Source organism: Erythrolamprus reginae, chromosome 1, assembly GCF_031021105.1.
Source record: "Erythrolamprus reginae isolate rEryReg1 chromosome 1, rEryReg1.hap1, whole genome shotgun sequence".
NCBI lineage: Eukaryota > Metazoa > Chordata > Lepidosauria > Squamata > Dipsadidae > Erythrolamprus > Erythrolamprus reginae.
The window spans coordinates 105454876-105475522 of record NC_091950.1 but is presented as its reverse complement, the minus strand read 5'-3'; the positions used below and the strand labels follow the sequence as shown (position 1 = coordinate 105475522).

General features: G+C 41.9%; 1 protein-coding gene across 11 annotated transcripts in view; it reads left to right on the top strand.

Annotated features, from left to right (window-relative positions):
* The window catches only part of CAPRIN1 (cell cycle associated protein 1), a 59115-nt gene that overhangs the window by 13038 nt on the left and 25430 nt on the right, over window positions 1–20647 (top strand). For all 11 annotated transcript variants that reach the window (XM_070761091.1, XM_070761119.1, XM_070761154.1 and 8 more), the window contains 2 exons: window positions 6865–6927; window positions 15446–15532. In XM_070761091.1, coding sequence (XP_070617192.1) covers window positions 6865–6927; window positions 15446–15532 — 150 coding nt within the window. The remainder of the gene's footprint in view (window positions 1–6864; window positions 6928–15445; window positions 15533–20647) is intronic.

Genomic DNA, 20647 nt, shown 5'->3' with positions numbered 1-20647 from the left:
GTTTTTAGCAAAACTGTCATAAAACATGATCATGTGAACAGGCATTACAAGCAGTGGTAAATGCAGCCCAATTGCATAACTCGTGGCTTGGTTTTGTGACGGGGAGGGCAACTGTCAAAACTTCATAAATAGCTCCCCCATAGGTCTGTTGTAACTTTTAATACTCACTAAGCAACTATCTGTAAGTCTAGAACTATGGGGCTTGTGTTGAATGCTGTGTTGGCTAGTTAAGCAAGTATGTTGCTATCCATTACTTTAGTTTTATGCCGAGAGGGCAACAGTTCGATTTAAAGAATGAGAAAATATATTGATGCTGTACAGTGAAATATTTGCTGCAATCCAGTGCTATAAGGTACCTGATTACAGTACAGTATTGTATAGGTCAGTGATGGTTAACCTTTTGGGCACTAAGTGCCGAAATGAGTGCGCGCATGCGCCAAAGTGCTGGAACCTGGAAGAGAGCAGCTGGCTGCCACCATGCGCATGTACACCGGCCAGCTGCTCTCTTTCGGGTTCTGGTGTGCACGTCTGGTGTTTATCAAAGGATCAAATTATATAATACAAAAGGGGTTAGGGAAAAAAAGGTTTAAAAAAAGCAATACAGGACTATTAAAAAAATGAAAAAGTGAAAAGGGGGAAAGTAACTTTCAACTTTATTCTCTACAGATACAGATATAAAATAGATTAACCTCTTACTCTAAAATCAACAATAATGCACAGTGAACCGTTCTAATTATCAAGCCCCAAAATTAAAAATTCATTTCTTTCAGCTTCTAGCAAGAAGTACAACAGTATTTTCAAAGTTGGACAAGACCTATTATTTAATCACAGTATAGGTAATCCTCAAGTTAACAAACATTTGTTTAATGAGTGTTCAAAGTTATAGTAGCACTAAAATGACTTTTCACACTTGCAACCATTGTAGCATCCGTGTTTATGTGATCATAATTTGGATGCTTCACAACTGGCATGTATTTATGACAATTGCTGTGTCCCTGGGTCATGTAATCTTTTGTGATCTTCTGACAAGCAAAATCAATGGGGAAGCCAGATTCACTTAGCAGCCCTGTTACTGACTTAACAGCTGCAATGATTCAATGATTAACAGCTGTGGCAAGAAAGATCATAAAATGGGCAAAATTCACTTAACTGCCTTGCTTAGCAATTGAAATTTTGAGCTTAATTGTGATAGTATGTGGAAGACTAGCTGTAGTCAGGATTTTTTGCTAATTGATTCGGTTCATCATTCATTTTTCCATGTAGAAATTTGTAAACTCTTCTCTCACTATGGATACAGAAGTCTCAGTGAAGGAGAATATTTGTAGCTCAGAGTTGAAATGGGGGAGTCCTTGGTGCTCTGAGATAGCTTGGTTTTTTGCAGATGTTTTATTACCCTAACTATCATCAGTGCCAGTAAGGAGTGCTGTTTGCTGTCAGTTTATATTCTGGTGTCTTGCCTGCCTGTGTGGGTGGGTATGGTCTTAGGGATTCTTTGGTTGGCTTTTTAGCAGTTTCTTGACTCTGGGGTATTGCTTACTTGATGGTTGGTCTCAAGATGACGTTGGAGTTGATCTACATGTATGTCATCTGAGTGCTGATTATTGGTGGAAGAGGTGCTGGAGTCTTTTTCTCTTTTGGACTGGTTGATTGTCTCTTTTTGCATAATCTGTAGATGTTAATGTCTATGTGTCTATTGATGGCTGATTTGTCAGAGTGCCAGGCTTCTAGAAATTCCCTGGCATAAAGAAGTCTTGCTGCTGTTGTCCATGAAGTTCTGTTTCTTTTTCAACCTGTTTATCTAACAAACAGAAAAGGAAAAGCTGTAGTTTCAGTTATCAGGTATTATACTAAGGGTACATCATTTTATAAACATGGTTTCAAATTATAATTCAGTAATTCAGATTATTATTTGAAGTAAATTTCAGTCCTTTACATATTCTTCTATTGATCAAGATCACTGACATTTCCCTCATTGATCATACTGTCTTCAGTACTCATTTTTAATAAAAACTTATACATCTTAGCAATAACATGTTCATCATTAGTACTCACATTGTACACATCATTAGTACTCACTGTACACATCATTAGTACTCAGTTTACTCATTTGTAAAATCAAACTCTTTATTTTCATAGAATACCAGAGGGTTATGTTTTATACACTTTGGCAAATTACTGCTCTGACTATTATCTTAATTTTTACTTCTCATGTTTCTGTTCTTCAAGATTATTCCTTCTTCTCTTTCTTCCCATCTTAGTCCAGTGTTTGGGGGTATTTGCAACTTTCCAGTCCCACTAACCTTTTATTTATCATGTTTAGGAACTGTCTATCTCCCTCACAGTGAGACTTTAAGCATTGTAAAGTAAAATGCGAGGGTGAAATCCTCCCAGTTTGGCCTGGTTGAGTGAGTAGGTAATGGTTGTGGTGGTTGTTTCAGAGAACCGGGATGGCAGTGTGACAAATCAGCCATCAATAGACACATAGACATTAACATCTACCCCAACATCACTTCCTTTTTTAAAAAAACTTTTAAAAGCCTTTTTTCCTGCTGGTTCCCAAGAAAGAGAGAGCGGGGGAGGAAGGAGGAAAGGGAAGAAAGGGGAGAAAGAGAAAGAAAGAGGTGTGAGAAGAAGAAAAAAATCAGGACTCACTTTTTAGGCAGGAGATCGCTTGGTAAAGAAGAAAAATAAATGCTGTCACTTTTTAAATCAGGAGTCTCCAAATTAGCCATAGGGCTGCTGAGGAATTCTGGGAGTTGAAGTCCACAAATATTAATGTTGCAAACTTTGGAGACTACTGCTTTAAATTGAAAAGCCTTGGGAAGCTGCTCCGAAGGAGGTTTTTAATTGTGGAAGTGAAGTGACGTGCAGCATGGATAAAAGGAAGGATTCTTATATAGTTCTATGTTTTTGAAGTTTTGGGGTTTGTGCAATATGGGCTTTGTGTTTCTAAAAAGGTTTGGGTGATTCTCATTGTTGCTAAACGGCTTTTGTCCGGAATCTGGTCTTGAGCGTGGGGCTACTTATTCTGATTCTACTGTGTTTTGTTAGCTGGCAAATTTTGCCACGGGGAAATTTCAAAATATTCCATCTTGAATGGGTTTTCTAGGGATCTGTTTGCCTGCTTATGTGCATAGAGCCAAACATCAGGCTTCCACTTTCTATACGGCCATTATCTCTATTGGGCAAGAATGTGAAATGCCCATCTAAGTGAATTCACATTATCTTTTTTTTACTATTTTTCAATTTTTTTCTTTTTTAGAGATTATACAGTCCATAGATAATGGAAATAATTAAATGTAGCAATATTTAATTAAGAAAGGTAGGCTAATACTTAACTAATTATTTTTATATAATTTCTTGTGATTTCTCCTTTTATATAGAAAGATAGAGAAAATGATTCTTATTTTATGATGGAAGACATTTTCATCTTATTTATTTATTTATCTATTTATTTATCTATTTATTTATTTATTTATTCATTCATTTCTTTGTTTGTTTGTTTATTTATTTATTTATTTATTTATTTATTTATTAGATTTGTATGCCGCCCCTCTCTGTAGACTCGGGGCGGCTCACAGCAACAATAAAACAATGTACAACAAATCTAATAATTTAAAAAACACTAAAAAACCCATTATTAAAAGCAAACATACACACAAACATGCCATGCATAAACTGTATAGGCCCGGGGAGATGTCTCGATTCTCCCATGCCTGACGGCAGAGGTGGGTTTTAAGGAGTTTGTGAAAGGCAAGGAGGGTGGGGGCAGTTCTAATCTCCGGGGGAGCTGGTTCCAGAGGGTTGGAGCCACCACAGAGAAGGCTCTTCCCTTGGGTCCCGCCAGGTGACATTGTTTAGTCGACAGGACCCGGAGAAGGCCAACTCTGTGGGACTTAACCGGTCGCTGGGATTCGTGCGGCAGAAGGCGGTCCCGGAGATATTCTGGTCCGATGCCATGAAGGGCTTTATAGGTCATAACCAACACTTTGAATTGTGACTGGAAACTGATCGGCAACCAATGCAGACTGCGAAGTGTTGGTGTAACATGGGCATACCTAGGGAAGCAGCTGCATTCTGCACGATCTGAAGTTTCCAAACACTTTTCAAAGGTAGCCCCATGTAGAGAGCATTACAGTAGTCGAACCTCGAGGTGATGAGGGCATGAGTGACTGTGAGCAGTGACTCCCGGTTCAGATAGGGCCGCAACTGGTGCACCAGGCGAACCTGGGCAAATGTCCCCCTCGCCACAGCTGAAAGATGGTTCTCTAGTGTGAGTTGTGGATCGAGGAGGACGCCCAAGTTGCGGACCCTCTCTGAGGGGGTCAATAATCCAGCCAGCAGTTTCATGTAGATATTGAATATCAGGGGGGAGAGGGCCGACCCCTGAGGCACCCCACAAGGGAGTAACCTTGAAGTCGACCTCTGACCCCCCACTAACACCGACTGCGACCGACCGGAGAGGTAGAAGGAACCACTGAAGAACAGTGCCTCCCACTCCCAACCCCTCCAACCGGCGCAGAAGGATACCATGGGCATAGATAATCGGCTTCTTCCAAGGACTGCTGGAGTTGGAGCGCCACCACTTTCTCAACAACCTTCCCCATAAAGGGAAGGACGGAGACTGGCCGATAGTTGTTAAGAATGGCTGGGTCCAGGGAATGATTCTTGAGGAGGGGGTGTACAAGTGCCTCCTTGTAGGGATCCGGAAAGGACCCCCTCCTCAAAGAAGCATTGACAATCTCCTGGACCCAGCTCTGTGTCACCTTCTTGCTGGCCAAAACCAGCCAAGAGGGACACGGATCCAGTAAGCAGGTGAGGGAACTCACAGCTCCAATGGCCTTGTCCACTTCATCAGGTGTCATCAGATCAAACTCTTCCCAGACAGGTGGACAAGTACGGGCCCCAGTCTCGACTGACTCGTTGTCAGTCGACTCTGTTATCCAATTGGAGTCGAGGTCCGCCCGGATCCGAGCGATTTTATCAGCGAAAAACATGTTAAAATCCTTGGCACTACTCTAAGGGCTCCCCAACTCCCCCCTGGTTAAGAAGGGCACGGGTCACCCTAAACAGCGGCTGGGCGGGATTCCGCTGATACAATCAAGGCGGCATGATACGTGCATCTTGCCGCCTTGAGCGCCACTTTGTAAGTCTTAATATAAGCTCTTACAAGTGTTCAATCGGATTCGGACTTACTCTTCCTCCATCGCTTCTTTAGACGTTTCTTCTGGTGTTTCAGCTCCGAGATCTCCTCGTTGAACCATGGAGCTCTACGGGGTCTAGTGCCGCGGAGAGGTCGCAACGGCACGATCCAGTCATGAGCCTCCGCTGCAGCCTTGTTCCAGGCCTCAGCAAGAGACTGCCGAACTGTAGACGAGTGCATCTGGAATAACCCCAAGCGCCCTCTTAAAGCCCTCTGGGTCCATCAGGCGTCTGGGGCGGAACTGCCTAATCGGTTCCGCCTCCCTGCGGGGAAGGATTGGAGCCAGGAAGTCAAGCTGCAATAGAAAATGGTCTGACCATGACAAAGGCAACACTTCTAAGCCCCTTAGTCTCAGACCATTACTCAATTGCCCAGAGAGGAATACCATGTCGGGTGCATCCCCCCCCCCCGCCTGTGAGTCGGACCCTGTACTACTTGAGTCAGGTCCATGGCTGTCATGGTGGCCATGAACTCCTGTGCTAACCCAGAGGTTTTGCTGAGCGAGGGCAGGTTAAAGTCCCCGAAGACAATAAGTCTGGGGAATCCTACCGCCAGCCCGGCTACCTCCTCGAGCAGCACAGGCAGGGCTGTTGACACGCAGCTAGGAGGCAGGTACGTGAGTAACAAGCCCACCTGAACCCCTAAGTCCAACTTCGCTAGGAGGGACTCACAGACCGCAATCTCTGGAGCAACGAGTCAACGCAGGCAAAGGCTCTCCCTGGCTATAATAGCCACTCCTCCCCCCTTCCCTGGGGTCGAGGCTGATGCCATACCTGAAACTCAGCTGGGCAAATTTCAGAGAGAGGAACTCCTCCCTCTGGCCCAGCCAGGTCTCAGTCACACATGCCAGGTCGGCTTCCTCATCCAGGATCAAATCCCGGATGAGGAGAGCTTTATTTACCACCGACCTGGCATTGAGTAGCAACAGCCTGAGCCCAGAGCCAGAATTACACTCGTCACCAGCACCTTGGGTTGAGTTCACAGAACTAGAACAAGGAATGGCTGTTAAGCAGCGATCCCTCCTTCTCCTGGAATGGCTAGCTCCGTGGGTCCCGCCATATCTGCTTCTCCCCAGCAGTACCGGAATGTTCTGACCCTCTGCCACCCCAGAGATAGGTGCTCCCTCCCCTCCTGCCTCTCCAGCGTCAGGTGGATCAACTGTGTCATTCATGCCATTCCCATTTACCTCATCCATACCATAATCCCACCTACCCCACCCATCCCAGCCATACCAACCATTCATTCCATACATATTACTACACCCGCCCCACTTATCCATCAATTAAAAATCCCCCCAATAATTTAATTAAAATATAAAATTTAATATAGAATTAAAAATACAGATTAATACTAATTAATTAATACTAATAAATGCAAATTACTCAAAAATTAGTACTAATAATAAATAGAAAGGATATAGATAAAATCAATTAACTTAATTTACACTAAAAACTTACACTAAAAGCAGTTCATTAAAAATACAATACATTAGATTAGTTCGAGTCAGTCCTTTACAAGTTTCCTGAGTCACAGTTCTTCCACAAAGGGGTACGGTAAGATTCTTCCAAAGGCAATAAAGGGAAAGGACTGTTTTTTCAAAAATAGTAGTCCAGGAGGGACTTGCTTAAAATTTTTAATTGTAAATTTTTATCTTGTTACAGGGCAAACTTGATGATTATCAAGATCGAATGAACAGAGGAGAACGCCTTAACCAAGATCAGCTGGTAAATATTTTGATTGACAATTTATTGTAATTTTGTAAATATTTTTAAAACTTTAGACCATATTCTCTCATTTTATTGTAATTGCTGCAGTCCTGTGAATAATTGGCCTTACAATCATGCTTTTTTATTATGTATAGCATTATATATATGCTTTTCATTATATTTTTGTTATTTGAGTCGTGGCAGCACAATAGTTAGAATGCAGTACTGCAGACTACTTCTTACAGTTTGGCAGTTCGAATCTCACCAGTTCAAGGTTGACTTAGCTTTCCAACCTTCCGAGGTCGGTAAAATGAGGACCCAGATTGTTGGGAGCAATAAGCTGATTCTGTAAACCACCTAGAGAGTTCTGTAAAGCACAGTGAAGCAATATTCAATACAGTCTAAGTGCTATTGCTATTTGAAAGGCAAAAAAATATTGCAAATTAAGGGGAAGAAACTGCATGATTGAAACTGTTGAAGAAGTAGGAGTCTTTTTTATTATTAAATTTTATTAATTTATTAAGTATAAAATATAAAGAAAAAAGTCCTGGAAAACTAAGAAGGGGAGAGAAGAGAAAAAAGATATAGTGTAAAGGGAGAAAAGTAAAGAAAAAGACACCAACTTCTGACTCTCTTTAACACAGTAGAAGATAACATTACAAGCCCAACGTTTTGCTTTTACACAACAATATGTACAAGCCATTTCTATAAGCAGCCTATGTAAACATAAACAATAGAATAGAATAGAATTTTTATTGGCCAAGTGTGATTGGACACACAAGGAATTTGTCTTGGTGCATATGCTCTCAACGTACATAAAATAAAATATACATTTGTCAAGAATCATGTGGTACAACACTTAATGATTGTCATAGGGGTCAAATAAGCAATGAAGAAGCAATATTAATAAAAATCTTAGGATATACGCAACGAGTTACAGTCATACAGTCAACATGGGAGGAAATGGGTGATAGGAATGATGAGAAAAACTAGTAGAATAGAAGTGCAGATTTAGTAGAAAGTCTGACAGTGTTGAGGGAATTATTCGTTTAGTAGAGTGATAGCGTTCGGGAAAAAACTGTTCTTGTGTCTAGTTGTCTTGGTGTGCAGTGCTCTGTAGCGACGTTTTGAGGGTAGGAGCGACGTTTTGAGGGTAGGAGTTGAAACAATTTGTGTCCAGGATGTGAGGGGTCAGTAAATATTTTTCCCGCCCTCTTTTTGACTCGTGCATGGAAGGCAGGTTGGCAGCAATTGTTTTTTCTGCAATTCTGATTATCCTCTGAAGTCTGTGTCGGTCCTGTTGGGTTGCAGCACCAAACCAGACAGTTATAGAGGTGCAGATGACAGACTCAATGATTCCTCTGTAGAATTGAATCAGTAGCTCCTTGGGCAGTTTGAGCTTCCTGAGCTGGCGCAGAAAGAACATTCTTTGTTGTGCTTTTTTGATGATGTTTTTGATGTTAGGTGACCATTTTAGGTCTTGAGATATGATAGAACCTAGAAATTTGAAGGTCTCTACTGTTGATACTGTGTTGTCTAGTATTGTGAGAGGTGGAAGAGTGGAAGGGTTTCTCTTAAAGTCTACCATCATTTCTACGGTTTTGAGTGTGTTCAGTTCTAGATTGTTCTGGTCATACCACAAGGATAGTTGTTCAACTTCCCGTCTGTATGCAGATTCATCGTTGTCTCGAATGAGTCCGATCACTGTTGTATCATCTGCAAACTTCAGTAGTTTAACAGATGGATCGTAGGAGATGCAGTCATTAGTGTATAGAGAGAAGAGAAGTGGTGAGAGTACGCAGCGTTGGGGGCCCCCTGTGCTAATTGTACATATATCTGATGTGATTTTTCCTAGCTTCACCTTCTGCTTCCTGTCTGTTAGGAAGCTTGTGATCCACTTACAAGTGTGTTCAGGTACCGCTAGCTGATTTAGTTTGGTTAAGAGAAGGTCCGGTACGATGGTATTGAATGCTGAACTGAAGTCCACAAAGAGGACCCTGGCGTAGGTCATTGGAGATTCAAGATGTTGAAGGATGTAGTGTAGAGCCATATTAACAGCATCATCTGTTGATCTATTTGCTCGGTATGCAAATTGCAGGGGGTCTAAAAGTTTCCTTTTTTGTCATTGCAAGCACAAAATTAGGATTTTTTTTAAGCAGGGTAAAATATATTCTTTTCTTTGGATAAAAAAAAGTTTAACAATCTCTACTTCTGTTTGCTAGGGAATAATATAACTTTTTTTTTTACCCTAAAGGGAGAAAACACGTTTTTTAGTATTAGTATTTTACTAATTCTAAAAAGTACTCATGTATTATATATAAGGGAGAAAAGAGAACCCTTCATTTTAAACCCAGAACATAATACTATGTTAGAACTTTCATTCAGTTATCTGTATCACACCAGTATAAGTCCAGTTAACTCCATTTAGCTAATTATATTAGAATCTCACTCCAGTTTATCCTCACGAAATGGATCTTTTTCTTCTCTTATTTTCAAATCTAGCTAATATGGTGTTTCTTAGAAAATAAGACCGAATCTTCTTTTCTTTTAGACTTGAAAATAAGCACTTGGGCTTATTTTCAAGGCAGTCTTACTTTTCTGAGGTGCAGTAGGCCAGACTCTGTGAGCTGGACAGGCTGTGGATGCACTGTCACCTCCATTCTGAACCTTCAGCATTCGGAATGGAGACTTTTTGGCAAATGGGAGGAAAATGAGGAGGGGATTTTTCTGCCTGCCATCCTGCCCTCAATCTGTGCTAAACTTGGGTAATGGATGACCAGGAAAATTACCCTCCCCATTTTCTTCCTTTTCACCAAAATTCCTCCTGTGAGTTTCTCAAAAAGAGGGAAAAAGCAAAGCCAGTTGGCCACGAAGCTACCGTATTGGCTTCGGGGAAGCGGCCCAACAAGCAGAACTGCATCCAGAAGGAGAAGAGCAAAAACAGTATTTGCCCCAGCAGGCTGCAGACAGCCAGTTGCACACACACACACCACACCAACACTTGTGTTAACCACCTCCATGTCCCTGGGCTTATTTTTGGGTTAATATTAGGCCCAACCCCAAAATTATGGTTGGGCTTATTGGTGTGGGTCATGTTTTCAGAGAAACACGGTAGTATTTTAAAACTTTAGAAATTATTCAGCATTACTTAAGAAAACAGTAGAGTTACAAAGTGGCACTCCAGGCGGCAAGATGCGCGTATCATGCCGCCTTGATTGCATCAGCGGAATCCCGCCCGGCCGCCCTGTTTAGGGTGACCCGGTCCCTTCTAAATCGGGGGAGTTGGGGAGCCCTTGCAGGGCATTGCCGAGGACTTTTAACGTGTTTTCGCTGATAAAATCATTCAGATTCATTCAGACGGACCTTGACTCCGATTGGACTGCAGTGTCGACTGACAATGAGTCTGTTGAGGTGACTGGGGCCCGTCTTTGTCCATCTGTCTGGGAGGAGTTTGACCTGGTGACACTTGATAAAGTGGACAAGGCCATTAGAGCTGTGAGTTCAGCCACCTGTTTGCTGGACCCATGTCCCTCTTGGCTGGTTTCGACCAGCAGGGAGGTGACACGGAGCTGGGTCCAGGACATTGTCAACGCTTCTCGGGGGTGGGGGGAGGTTTCCTTGCTGGCTCCGTACAAGGAGGCACTTGTATGCCCCCTCCTTAAGAAGCCTTCCCTGGACCCAGCCATACTTAATAACTATCATCCAGTCTCCAACCTTCCCTTTATGGGTAAGGTTATTGAGAAGGTGGTGTCGCTCCAGCTCCAACGGTCCTTGGAAGAAGCTGATTATCTAGGCCCTCAACAGTCAGGATTCAGGCCCGGCTACAGCAAGGAAACTGCTTTGGTCGCGTTGATGGATGATCTCTGGCGGGCCCGGGTTAGAGGTTAGACCTCCCAGCTGCTTTCTATGCCCATGGCATCCTTCTGCCCATGGTATCCTTCTGTGCCAGCTGGAGGAATTGGGAGTGGGAGGCACTGTTCTACAGTGGTTCTCCTACCTCTCCGGCCGTTTGCATTTGGTGTTAGTGGGGGGCCAGAGGTCAACCTCTAGGTTTCTCCCTTGTGGGGTTCCTCAGGGGTCGGTCCTCTCCCCCCTGCTATTCAATATCTACATGAAACTGCTGGGTGAGATCATCCAGGGGCATGGGGATGACACCCAGTTGTACATCTCCACCTTGTGTCCAGTCAGCAAAGCAGTGGAAGTGATGTGCTGGTGCCTGGAGGCTGTTAGGGTCTGGATGGATGTCAACAGGCTCAAACTCAACCCTGACAAGACGGAGTGGCTGTGGGTTTTGCCTCCGAAGGACAATTCCATCTGTCCGTCCATTACCCTGGCGGGGGGGGGGACTATTGACCCACTCAGAGAGGGTCCACAACTTGGGCGTCCTCCTCGATCTACAGCTATGGGACCTCCTTCTGCCACACGAATCCAAGTGGCCGATTAGGTCCCATAGAGTTGGCCTTCTTCGGGTCCCGTCGACTAAACAATGTCATCTTGTAGGACCTAGGGGAAGAGCCTTCTCTGTGATGGCCCCGGCCCTGTGGAATCAACTACCTCTAGAGATTTGAACTGCCCCCACCCTCCTCATCTTTCGCAAGACTCTGAAGACCTATTTATGTCACCATGCATGGAGTAATTAATATACCCCCTCTCTGACTAGTAAGATTTATGTATGGTGATCATAGTGTAATTTTTGATTGTTTTAATGATAGTGGGCTTTTAGCTATAGTTTTTAATTATTAGATTTGTACTGCATTGTTTATTGTTGTGAGACGCCCCGAGTCTTCGGAGAGGGGTAGCATACAAGTCTAATAAATTATTATTAATTATTATTACATGCATTTACATGCTCATTTTATACATGAAAAACTAATTGAAAACTTTCAATACATATATCAAACTTTTAAAAGAAGCTGCACTTCCAGCTCCTTTAGTTACATCATCAGGTTGACAGTATTAATTCCCAGAAGCGACGCTAAAAAATGTGGCATGTAAATTCAGTAATAAATAAGAGATTGCTGGAATTTGGCAGTATGGACAGTATGAACCTCGCTTGGGAACCATATAAGATACTCACTTTAGGCTTGGGAAACTAGGGGTTGCATGGTCAGGTGACTGAACTGGTAGTGACAATGTCACCATGAACCAACACAATATAATAGTAATGATGTTTATATAAAACCAACAAGATGAAACAATAATAGAATGCATGTGATGCTGCCATAGCAACGTCCTCCACTTTGTCCCTATTTTTAAGGCTTTATAGGTCCACGATGAAACACCAGCCCTACTTTTTTAGGGGGTTTGAAACGTGCTCTTTCTAGTGAGAATGATGTAATAGTTTCTAGAAGGTCTTTTTTTTTGTAAAAGCGGGCTAAAATTACCCTATTTTTGGCATTTTTACAAAAATCATCAACTTTCCACTCAATTTGTGAACTATTGGAAAGCAGTAAGAGAATGAAATTGTATATTCAAAAACCTTGTGTTGCTAAGTTATTATGCACAAAGTTTCCAGAGATATAAGAAGCCAAACTTTACCCTTTTTTTCCTGACTCGGTCATTTTTGGCCAACTTTGCTCCAAATTATTTAGATGGAGATTGCTCATGAGACTGTTTTTATTATTTTGTTTAATAGAGCAGAACAAGTTGTACAAGATGGGCAAATTTTGGTTCTCAACAAAATATTGCTGGAGATATTATGTCTCAATGTTGCTGAAACCACAGTCATACTGTCGAAGGCTGCGGTATGGGGTCATACAAATGGCTATATAATAATAATACAGTGATCCCCCCGGGTATTGCGATCCCGATCATTGCGAAACGGCTATATGGCGATTTTTCAACCCGGAAGTAAAAACATCATCTGCGCATGCGCGCCCTTTTTTCTATGGGCACGCATGCGTAGATGGTGCCGGGCAGATCAGCTGCTGGGCGGCTTCCCTGGGTCTTCCCCCTCTTGCTGGCGGGAGGGCGAGCGGCGGGCATCAGCGAGGAGTTTCCCCACCGCCCACGCAAACTCCTCGCTGCCTCTCGCCCGCCCTTCGCCCGCCCACACCGTTCGCTCGCGCCGCTTCCCAGCTGAGTCCTGAAGCAAATTGGCTTCAGGACTCAGCTGGGAAGCGGCGCGAGCGAGCGGCGCGAGCGAACGGCTTGTCCGCCGCCTGCCCGCTCGCCCGCCCTTCGCCCGCCCACGCCGTTCATTCTCGCCACTTCCCAGCTGAGTCCTGAAGCGAATTGGCTTCAGGACTCAGCTGGGAAGCGGCACGAGCGAGCGGCGTGGGCGGGCGAGCGGCAGCGAGGAGTTTGCGTGGGCGGTGGGGAAACCCCAGCGCCGCTTCCCAGCTGAGTCCCCTTCCCAGGAACCCCAATCTTCGGCTCCTCGCTAGCGCTGCGGAAGTAAAAACACCATCTGCGCATGCGCAGATGGTGTTTTTACTTCCGCAGCGCTACTTCGCGAAAAACCGATCATTGCGGGGGGTCTTGGAATGGAACCCTCGCAATGATTGGGGGATCACTGTAATAGTAGTAGTAGTAATAATAATAATAATAATAATAATAATAATAATAATAATAATAATAATAATAAAAAAATAGATTTGTATGCCGCCTCTCTCCAAGGACTCCGTAAAGTATAGCATCGGTAAATGTAACACTACCAATGTTCATTGGAGGCATGTGTGCTTGTTCACACCAAATTTCATCAAAATCCGTGATGGTTGAGCTAGGAGCCACAGATCACTTAACATGGAATGACTCACTCTTGTTTCAGTTGCACTGAGGTTGTGCTCAAACAATCATCATAGGAAAAGCTGATGTCAGATTTATATTCTGTAGTTACAGTTAGGTTATTTGCATTGTCCAGTATTTGTAAAGTTGACACAGTGGGATGATAATTTTCTACACCTAATTGTGTCTCTTGTTCTTTTTAAATATGTTCTATATAATTAATATACTGTATTTTAGCTTTTTTACAAACAGGCTGATGTGTATTGACTGTTCAAGGCAGTGTTTTTCAACCAGGGTTCCATGGAACCCTTGGGTTCCACATGGGCCAGCTAGGGGGTCTGCGACTTAATGAGAAAAAAACCCCCCAACTAGGAGCAGCAGCCCTTGCCGCCTTACTCCGCTTTTGCCTCTGTGGATGCCGGTTCTCCCCGCCCAACAGCAGCAACTGGCAACCAAGCTGTCGGGTGGGGAGAAACACCCATGGGTCAGAGGCCTACGCCACCTGGCTGTTCTGGCTCTCTGGACCACGCCCGCCCCTGCCAAGAGGGTAGGGGTGGTAGTAAATTTTTTTTTCTCTCAACATACATTCAAACAACACAGTGTACCATCTAATTTTCCATGAATAAAATGCGGTATTTGTTAGTAACTAATATCAATCATCAAAAAAGTTGCAAAAGTTTTTTTTTCTAATTTTGTCATTCAGAATTATGCATATAGCTCCCTCTAGTGGTCAAAGACTTATTTATTTTTCCTTTTTCTAGCCAATCATACTTCAAAAAAATTTGTCAAATTTCAACCACCCACAACAAAACAATATAGGCTACAAATTTTATTTTAAAAGTAGTAAATTAAAACCGTAACTTTTGTGCTTATATTTCAAGAGAAAAAATGTTTCATGCTTCCTTATTTTGACTGCCTCTACCAATCCTCTTTCTTGTTGTCTAATAATAAAGAAGTCTCAGGAATGACATTCAGAGCTTCAAAAAGGGGTGATAGGTTGTATCTAGAGAGCCTCTTCTAATTAATAAAGATAATAGTCTCATAAATTGCTTAAGAAATGAAGGGCACATCTTATTGTCCATTCTAAAAATAAATTCCAAAACAACTATTTTGTCCAACAATGATGTGATTTTGACTCTACCTACCTCCCAGCTTCTACTCAGTTATATTGGAAGTACGACTTCTAAAACTGCTTGAAGCTATTGCTGTTACCAGAGGAGCTTGCGTAATGATTCTATGACTTTCCTTAACTTCAGAGAATCAAGTAGACAAAAGGAGGTCTGTCCCCTCTGTTGTTGAATTAGAAAAGCAACACTCTAGAATGAGGAGATTCTCTGGCTTGTCAGTTGCTGGCCATGTATTCACAGGAAATTAAGAAGTAGGAATCTTGAAGGTTCTTCTCAATGTTATGTCTGTGTTTTTTTTAAAAAAAGGTGAAATACTAGCATTGCATTAGTGTTCTGAATAAGAAATGGTGTTTTGTTCCAGTACATCAATTGAAAATTTCCATCAGTCATCTTTTGTTGCTGGAGATTTATTTTTGGATGCACTTATTTGAAGATTTAAGGAACCTGATAACTTTCGGGGGTTGATGAAAGTGGAATAAATTTTGAATTCTGGACTGCCGGGAAGTATTCCTGTTTAGAAATTGCTTTCATTTCAAAACTTTCTGTAAAAAATGTATTTTGCTACATTTATAGAAGGTAAAATGCTTGCCAGATCTAACCAAATCTTAATAGGAACATATGTGAAAAACAGATTCAAATTTTTATATTTAAAGAGATCAAAACAATTTTGTCTTCTGCCTTAGGATGCTGTGTCAAAGCACCAAGAAGTTAGTAATAATCTGGAATTTGCCAAGGAATTGCAGAGGAGTTTCATGGCTCTAAGTCAAGATGTAAGTAAAGAAAATTAAGATTTATGTTCATTCATGTTTCTGTGTGTGTGTGTGTGTGTTTATATGAGTTTTGTATTTATGAAATCGGAATACATCTTGTCCAGGATTCTTTGATGAATGTGCAGGCTTTCACTTGCAGTTTGGAGTTGTCTGTTCCTAATTGAAACTTGTGTATTTTGTGTGTTCTTTTTTATACATGGAAAAAGACATTATATTGATCTGTGCATGGAAGAAAATACGACTGTTTTAATCTTTTAAAGGGAAAAATTCAAGGACATTGATAGCAGAGAAGAAAAGAACTGTTGTGGCCCCTAGCGGCCATCAGAGCTGGCGGCAGACTCGGACAGTGAGGAGGTTGGGAAGGAATAATGGGCCAGACCTGGAGTCTGATGAGTGCTCTACATTGAAAGCAGAGATGGGGCCAGAGCCATCCAACAGTTATCAGCTACCTTGGAGTTGGAAATAAGTGGGGCTGAAGAACAGCTGGAGCCGGTTCCCAGTGTGACATTTGCAGAGCTGTCAGTAGAAGGGAACAATTAAGGAACAGAGGTCGACTCCGGAGTAAAAGCACAAGGAGATACTGAATGATCCCTCTCATAGGAAATAAATAACGGAAGGGGGCTGGTGTTTGCAGGAGACAATTAGTTCGTTATTCATGTGAACACTGTCTTATCTGAGTTGTGCCCCACAGAGCCTCCTTGCCAGCATTCTGTCAAGAACTTATTGGCCTGGCAACTATCCAAGGGCTGATAAGTTCGGTGTTTGCAACTCACCTTTGAAAGACTGTTTGCCGGGACTTTGCTGGATTGTGAATGCTAAAAATTCACATTAGCCAAATAAAAAGGGACAAGGAGTCTGTTTCATGATTTGGTGAAGCCTAGATCAGAACAAGAACAGAGAGTGTTGGTAGGATATTATGTGCTATGGCATTGAAATGATGTTTGAAAGGAAAGTATGGGAAAGCTTGGGAGTGGGGATATGGCAAGATATTTCATGTTGGAACATTTGATAGGCAGGAGTAAAGGCACTAGGAAGATGAAGGTTCGACAGGCTGTTGCAATATGCTATGTTGGAAATTGTATAAGAAAGGGGTGCAATCCTCACCAATTTCAACCATTTGGATTTGTTTCATTTGAAAGCTCAAATAACAAACTTTCTGAAATTTGGTTTTATTGAACTGTGTGGCTCCTAAAATCTCAGGAATACTGTCTTGGATTCAAAACAAAGTATTTATTAGATTTAATATTAAACATTTTGAAAAATATTTTTTGAATACAGGCATTGTTCAAATCAGTGGCTTTAATCTCAGTTTCATTAAGGGCTGCATTGGATTATGTTTGACCTCAGGGGTTCGGTTGTAGCCAGCTTGACATCCCTCATGTCGGGGGCGTTTGTGGTGGCCCGAGTGCTCTATCTGCAAAAATGGGCTTCCGAGCTCCCCTCCTCTTTCCCCATCCAATAGGGGAGGGAGCCCCCCTTCCATCCCCTCCGTTGGAGAAGAAGGTGGGATGCCGCCTGCAGGGGCTATGATGGCCTCCTGCAACCTTCTGCCAGCCTAATAGAGCTCGGGAGGGTCACGTAGGCCAGTCCTTCACTGTTTCCAGGTTGGTCCTGTGGATCAGATTTAAGTACTCCATGGGTTGCATGGGTGTTGAGTTTGACACCCCTGATCTAAATAGAAAATATTTGTGAAACAATAACTTGATTTGAGCACCATGAAAACAATGCTAAGTAAATTAGGAAATTGAGTGGGTGGAAGAATTGTTTCATCCCTCAAGTTCTGAAAACATAAATAACATACATTTTCTGTGTAACTAATGTTTATAGTGATAATCAGCACTGACATGATGAGAGAAAATGGTATTCAACCAGCATAATAAACATGAACAAAGATTGACACTTCACAATTTCTCACAAAATCACTGTAAACCCAGTGGAATCATTATGCCCCATTCTAGGGGATAAAAAGAACCTATGAGTCCAATGAAATCCTCATAACCTATACTAGTTACTTCACTGTAAACCCAATGGCATCATCATGCCCTATTTCATAGAAATATCTGTAAACCCATTAGAATCGTCAATAAAACCTGCTCCCTTTTATGGGACAATAAATCAAATAAAAATATCATACCTTAATATAATATAAATCACTGTAACCCCTGTGGAGGGGGTTCTGTACAAATCAATGATGAGACCACATTTGGAGTATAGTAATACCTCGTCTTATGAACTTAATTGGTTCTGGAAGTAGGTTCGTAAGGCGAAAAGTTCGTAAGATGAAACATTGTTTCCCATAGGAAACAATGTAAAAGCGATTAATGCGTGCAAAAAGAAAAAAAATCGCAAAATGGCGCTCTGCTGGGCGCCGCCGCCCGGCTGTCACCTTTTAAAACAGCCGGGGGGCTTCTCGGCGTTCTCCCGAACCCGAACTTTTCGGGTTCAGGAGGCTGCCGAGAAGCGCCCGGCTGTTTCAGAAGGTTACAGCCGGGCGGTGCCGCTCGGCGGAGCGCTGTTTTTGCGATTGGCGGCAGCGTTTTCGGCTGATCTGGAGGCTGGAAAGGAGGTGGGGAATCCCAATAGGGAATTCCACGTCTGGACGGATGTCTTCGTGACGTCAAAGCTCCATCAAAGCTCGGTGGCCTCCGGAACCCGAACTTCCAGGTTCGGCGTTCAGGAGAACGCTGAGAAGCCCCCCGGCTGTTTCAGAAGGCGACAGCCGGGTGGCGGCGCTTCTTGGCGGCCACCCGAACCTGAAAAGTTCGGGTTCGGGAGAACGCTGAGAAGCCCCCCGGCTGTTTTAAAAGGTGACAGCCAGGTGGTGGCACCCAGCGGAGCTTCATTTTGCGATCTGCGGTTGGTTCGTAAGCCGAAAAAAGTTCGTAAGAAGAGGCAAAAAATTTCCGAACCCCGGGTTCGTATCACGAGAAGTTTGTATCACTGGGGGTTCGTATCATGAGGTACCACTGTACTGTGTACAGTTCTAGTCACCGTACCTCAAGAAGGATATAATGGAACTGGAAAAGGTGCAAAAAAGGGCAACAGAAATGATCAAGGGAATGGAGCATCTCCCTTATAAAACCAGGTTGCAACGCCTTGGTCTCTTCAGCCTTGAAAGACTGTGTTTAAGGGGTGACTTGATCAAAGTGTATAAAATCATGCATGGGATAGAAAAGGTGGATAGAGAAAAATTCTTTTCTCTATCACACAATAAAAGAAAAATTCTTTTCTCTATCACACAATACTAGGACAAGGGGGCACTCCCTAAAGCTCATAGGTAAGAAAGTGAGGACAAATCAAGGTAAATATTTCTTCACCCAGAGAATCGTTGGTTTATGGAATTCACTTCCAGAAGAGGTCATGACAGCTGTCAGCCTTCGTAGCTTCAAGGCAGGATTATACAGATTCATGGATGCCAAGTGTATTGGCAGTTATTGAAACGGATGTCCATGTGCCGCCTCTATGTTGCTTTAGGCAGGCAGGATTCCCTTGAGTACCATTTGTTGGGGGTCAGGGGAAAGGGAGGGTCTTGCCTTCTCTTTCTGCTCAAGATCCCCATGGAGAATTGGTGGGCCACTGTGTGACACAGAATGCTGGACTCGATGGGCTTTGGCTTGATTCAGCATGGCTCTTCTTATGTTCTTATGTTCTAGAGACATCATGCCCCCTCTATTTTTATCAATCTAGTTTATAACTTTCTATAAACTTATAAAAAAAATTATAAAGTATAAATTATAATCCACATATCTTGCTTAAATTTTGTAGTTCTATAACTTCTATAATCAATACCATCATTAATAACGTTAATTAAAGAAAAATCATCCATAAAAAAATATGATCAGCATTATTTTCTATCTTCATTCTATTATTCCAATATAACATAATTCATCCACATATATAATTCTCATGATCTTTGCTTATCTTGTAATTAAATTATCATACCTATAAAATTCCTCCTCAAAATCTTTTCACCTCTCTCCTACTAATATTAAAAATAATAAAAATATTAATCATCCAAAATAATCATAACCGTGTTCAATTTTCATTGTTCTACTATTCCATTTTTCATTATTTACCCCAAAAATATTTTTTTAAAAGATTCATAGCATATCTTGCATATACAGCTCAATTAATTCTCTTACATCTTACTCATTAATTTCCCCTCCATATTCCCTTCATATCCCTTAATCTATATTCAATCTCTTCCCAATATCATTTCCCTATAATATATTCCAATTAAATTTAAAATTCATCATTTAATTCCCATAAATCCAATTCATCATTTTACAAAAGATAATTCTTCTAATTTATAACTTTATAATAAGTTCAATCTTCTTTTTCTTCAGAAATCCTGCTGCCATGCATATTTTCTCATTTCCATAATCCAAATTACTGAGACTCTTTTTGGTGATAGAATCCATTGTATAATAGTCCTCAGGTTTTTCACATGTTTAATTTGTTCTAATGTTCTTTGCCAAATCTGTGACCATATTTCCATCAGCCAGTTCAGATGTATCTTCTCACAAAAGTTCTTGTTCCCAAAAAAAGTTGATAACTTCCTTTCTTCTCAGAAATGAGCACATAATAAATACATTTCATCCTCATGACCAAAATAAATAAAGTCCACCACCAAAGCCAGCATCTGTTGAACATATGAAACAAGATAATAATAATAATAATAACAACTCCTCCAACCAGTAGATGGCAAGCTCTCATCTCTTCCATGATTCTAATATTTTAATTCCATATTTTTCCATATTTAATTCTCTTTGTTGCAAACTAAAAAAACAACTTCTTAAAGGGAAAAAATAAATAAATGAATATAATAGTTTAATAGTCCAAATTCAAAGTCTTTTAATCTACCTGCTTTTAAATAATCCAATTTTGGGCAATATGCTGTAACCGAAGCCTTGCGCTATTCACCCCACCGCTGAATAGCTGCTTCCTCTCCAATTTCCGGCAGTTTTAGCTCCATTGAAAAAAAAAATCAGAAAAAAGAATTCCAGATCCCTTTTTGGCCAAAATCACTCACCAGCACACCACTTCGTTTTTTCTTCACCACACTATCGCTTAAATTTTCCTCTTCCCAGGTGTTACCGCTCAGCTCCAATCCCT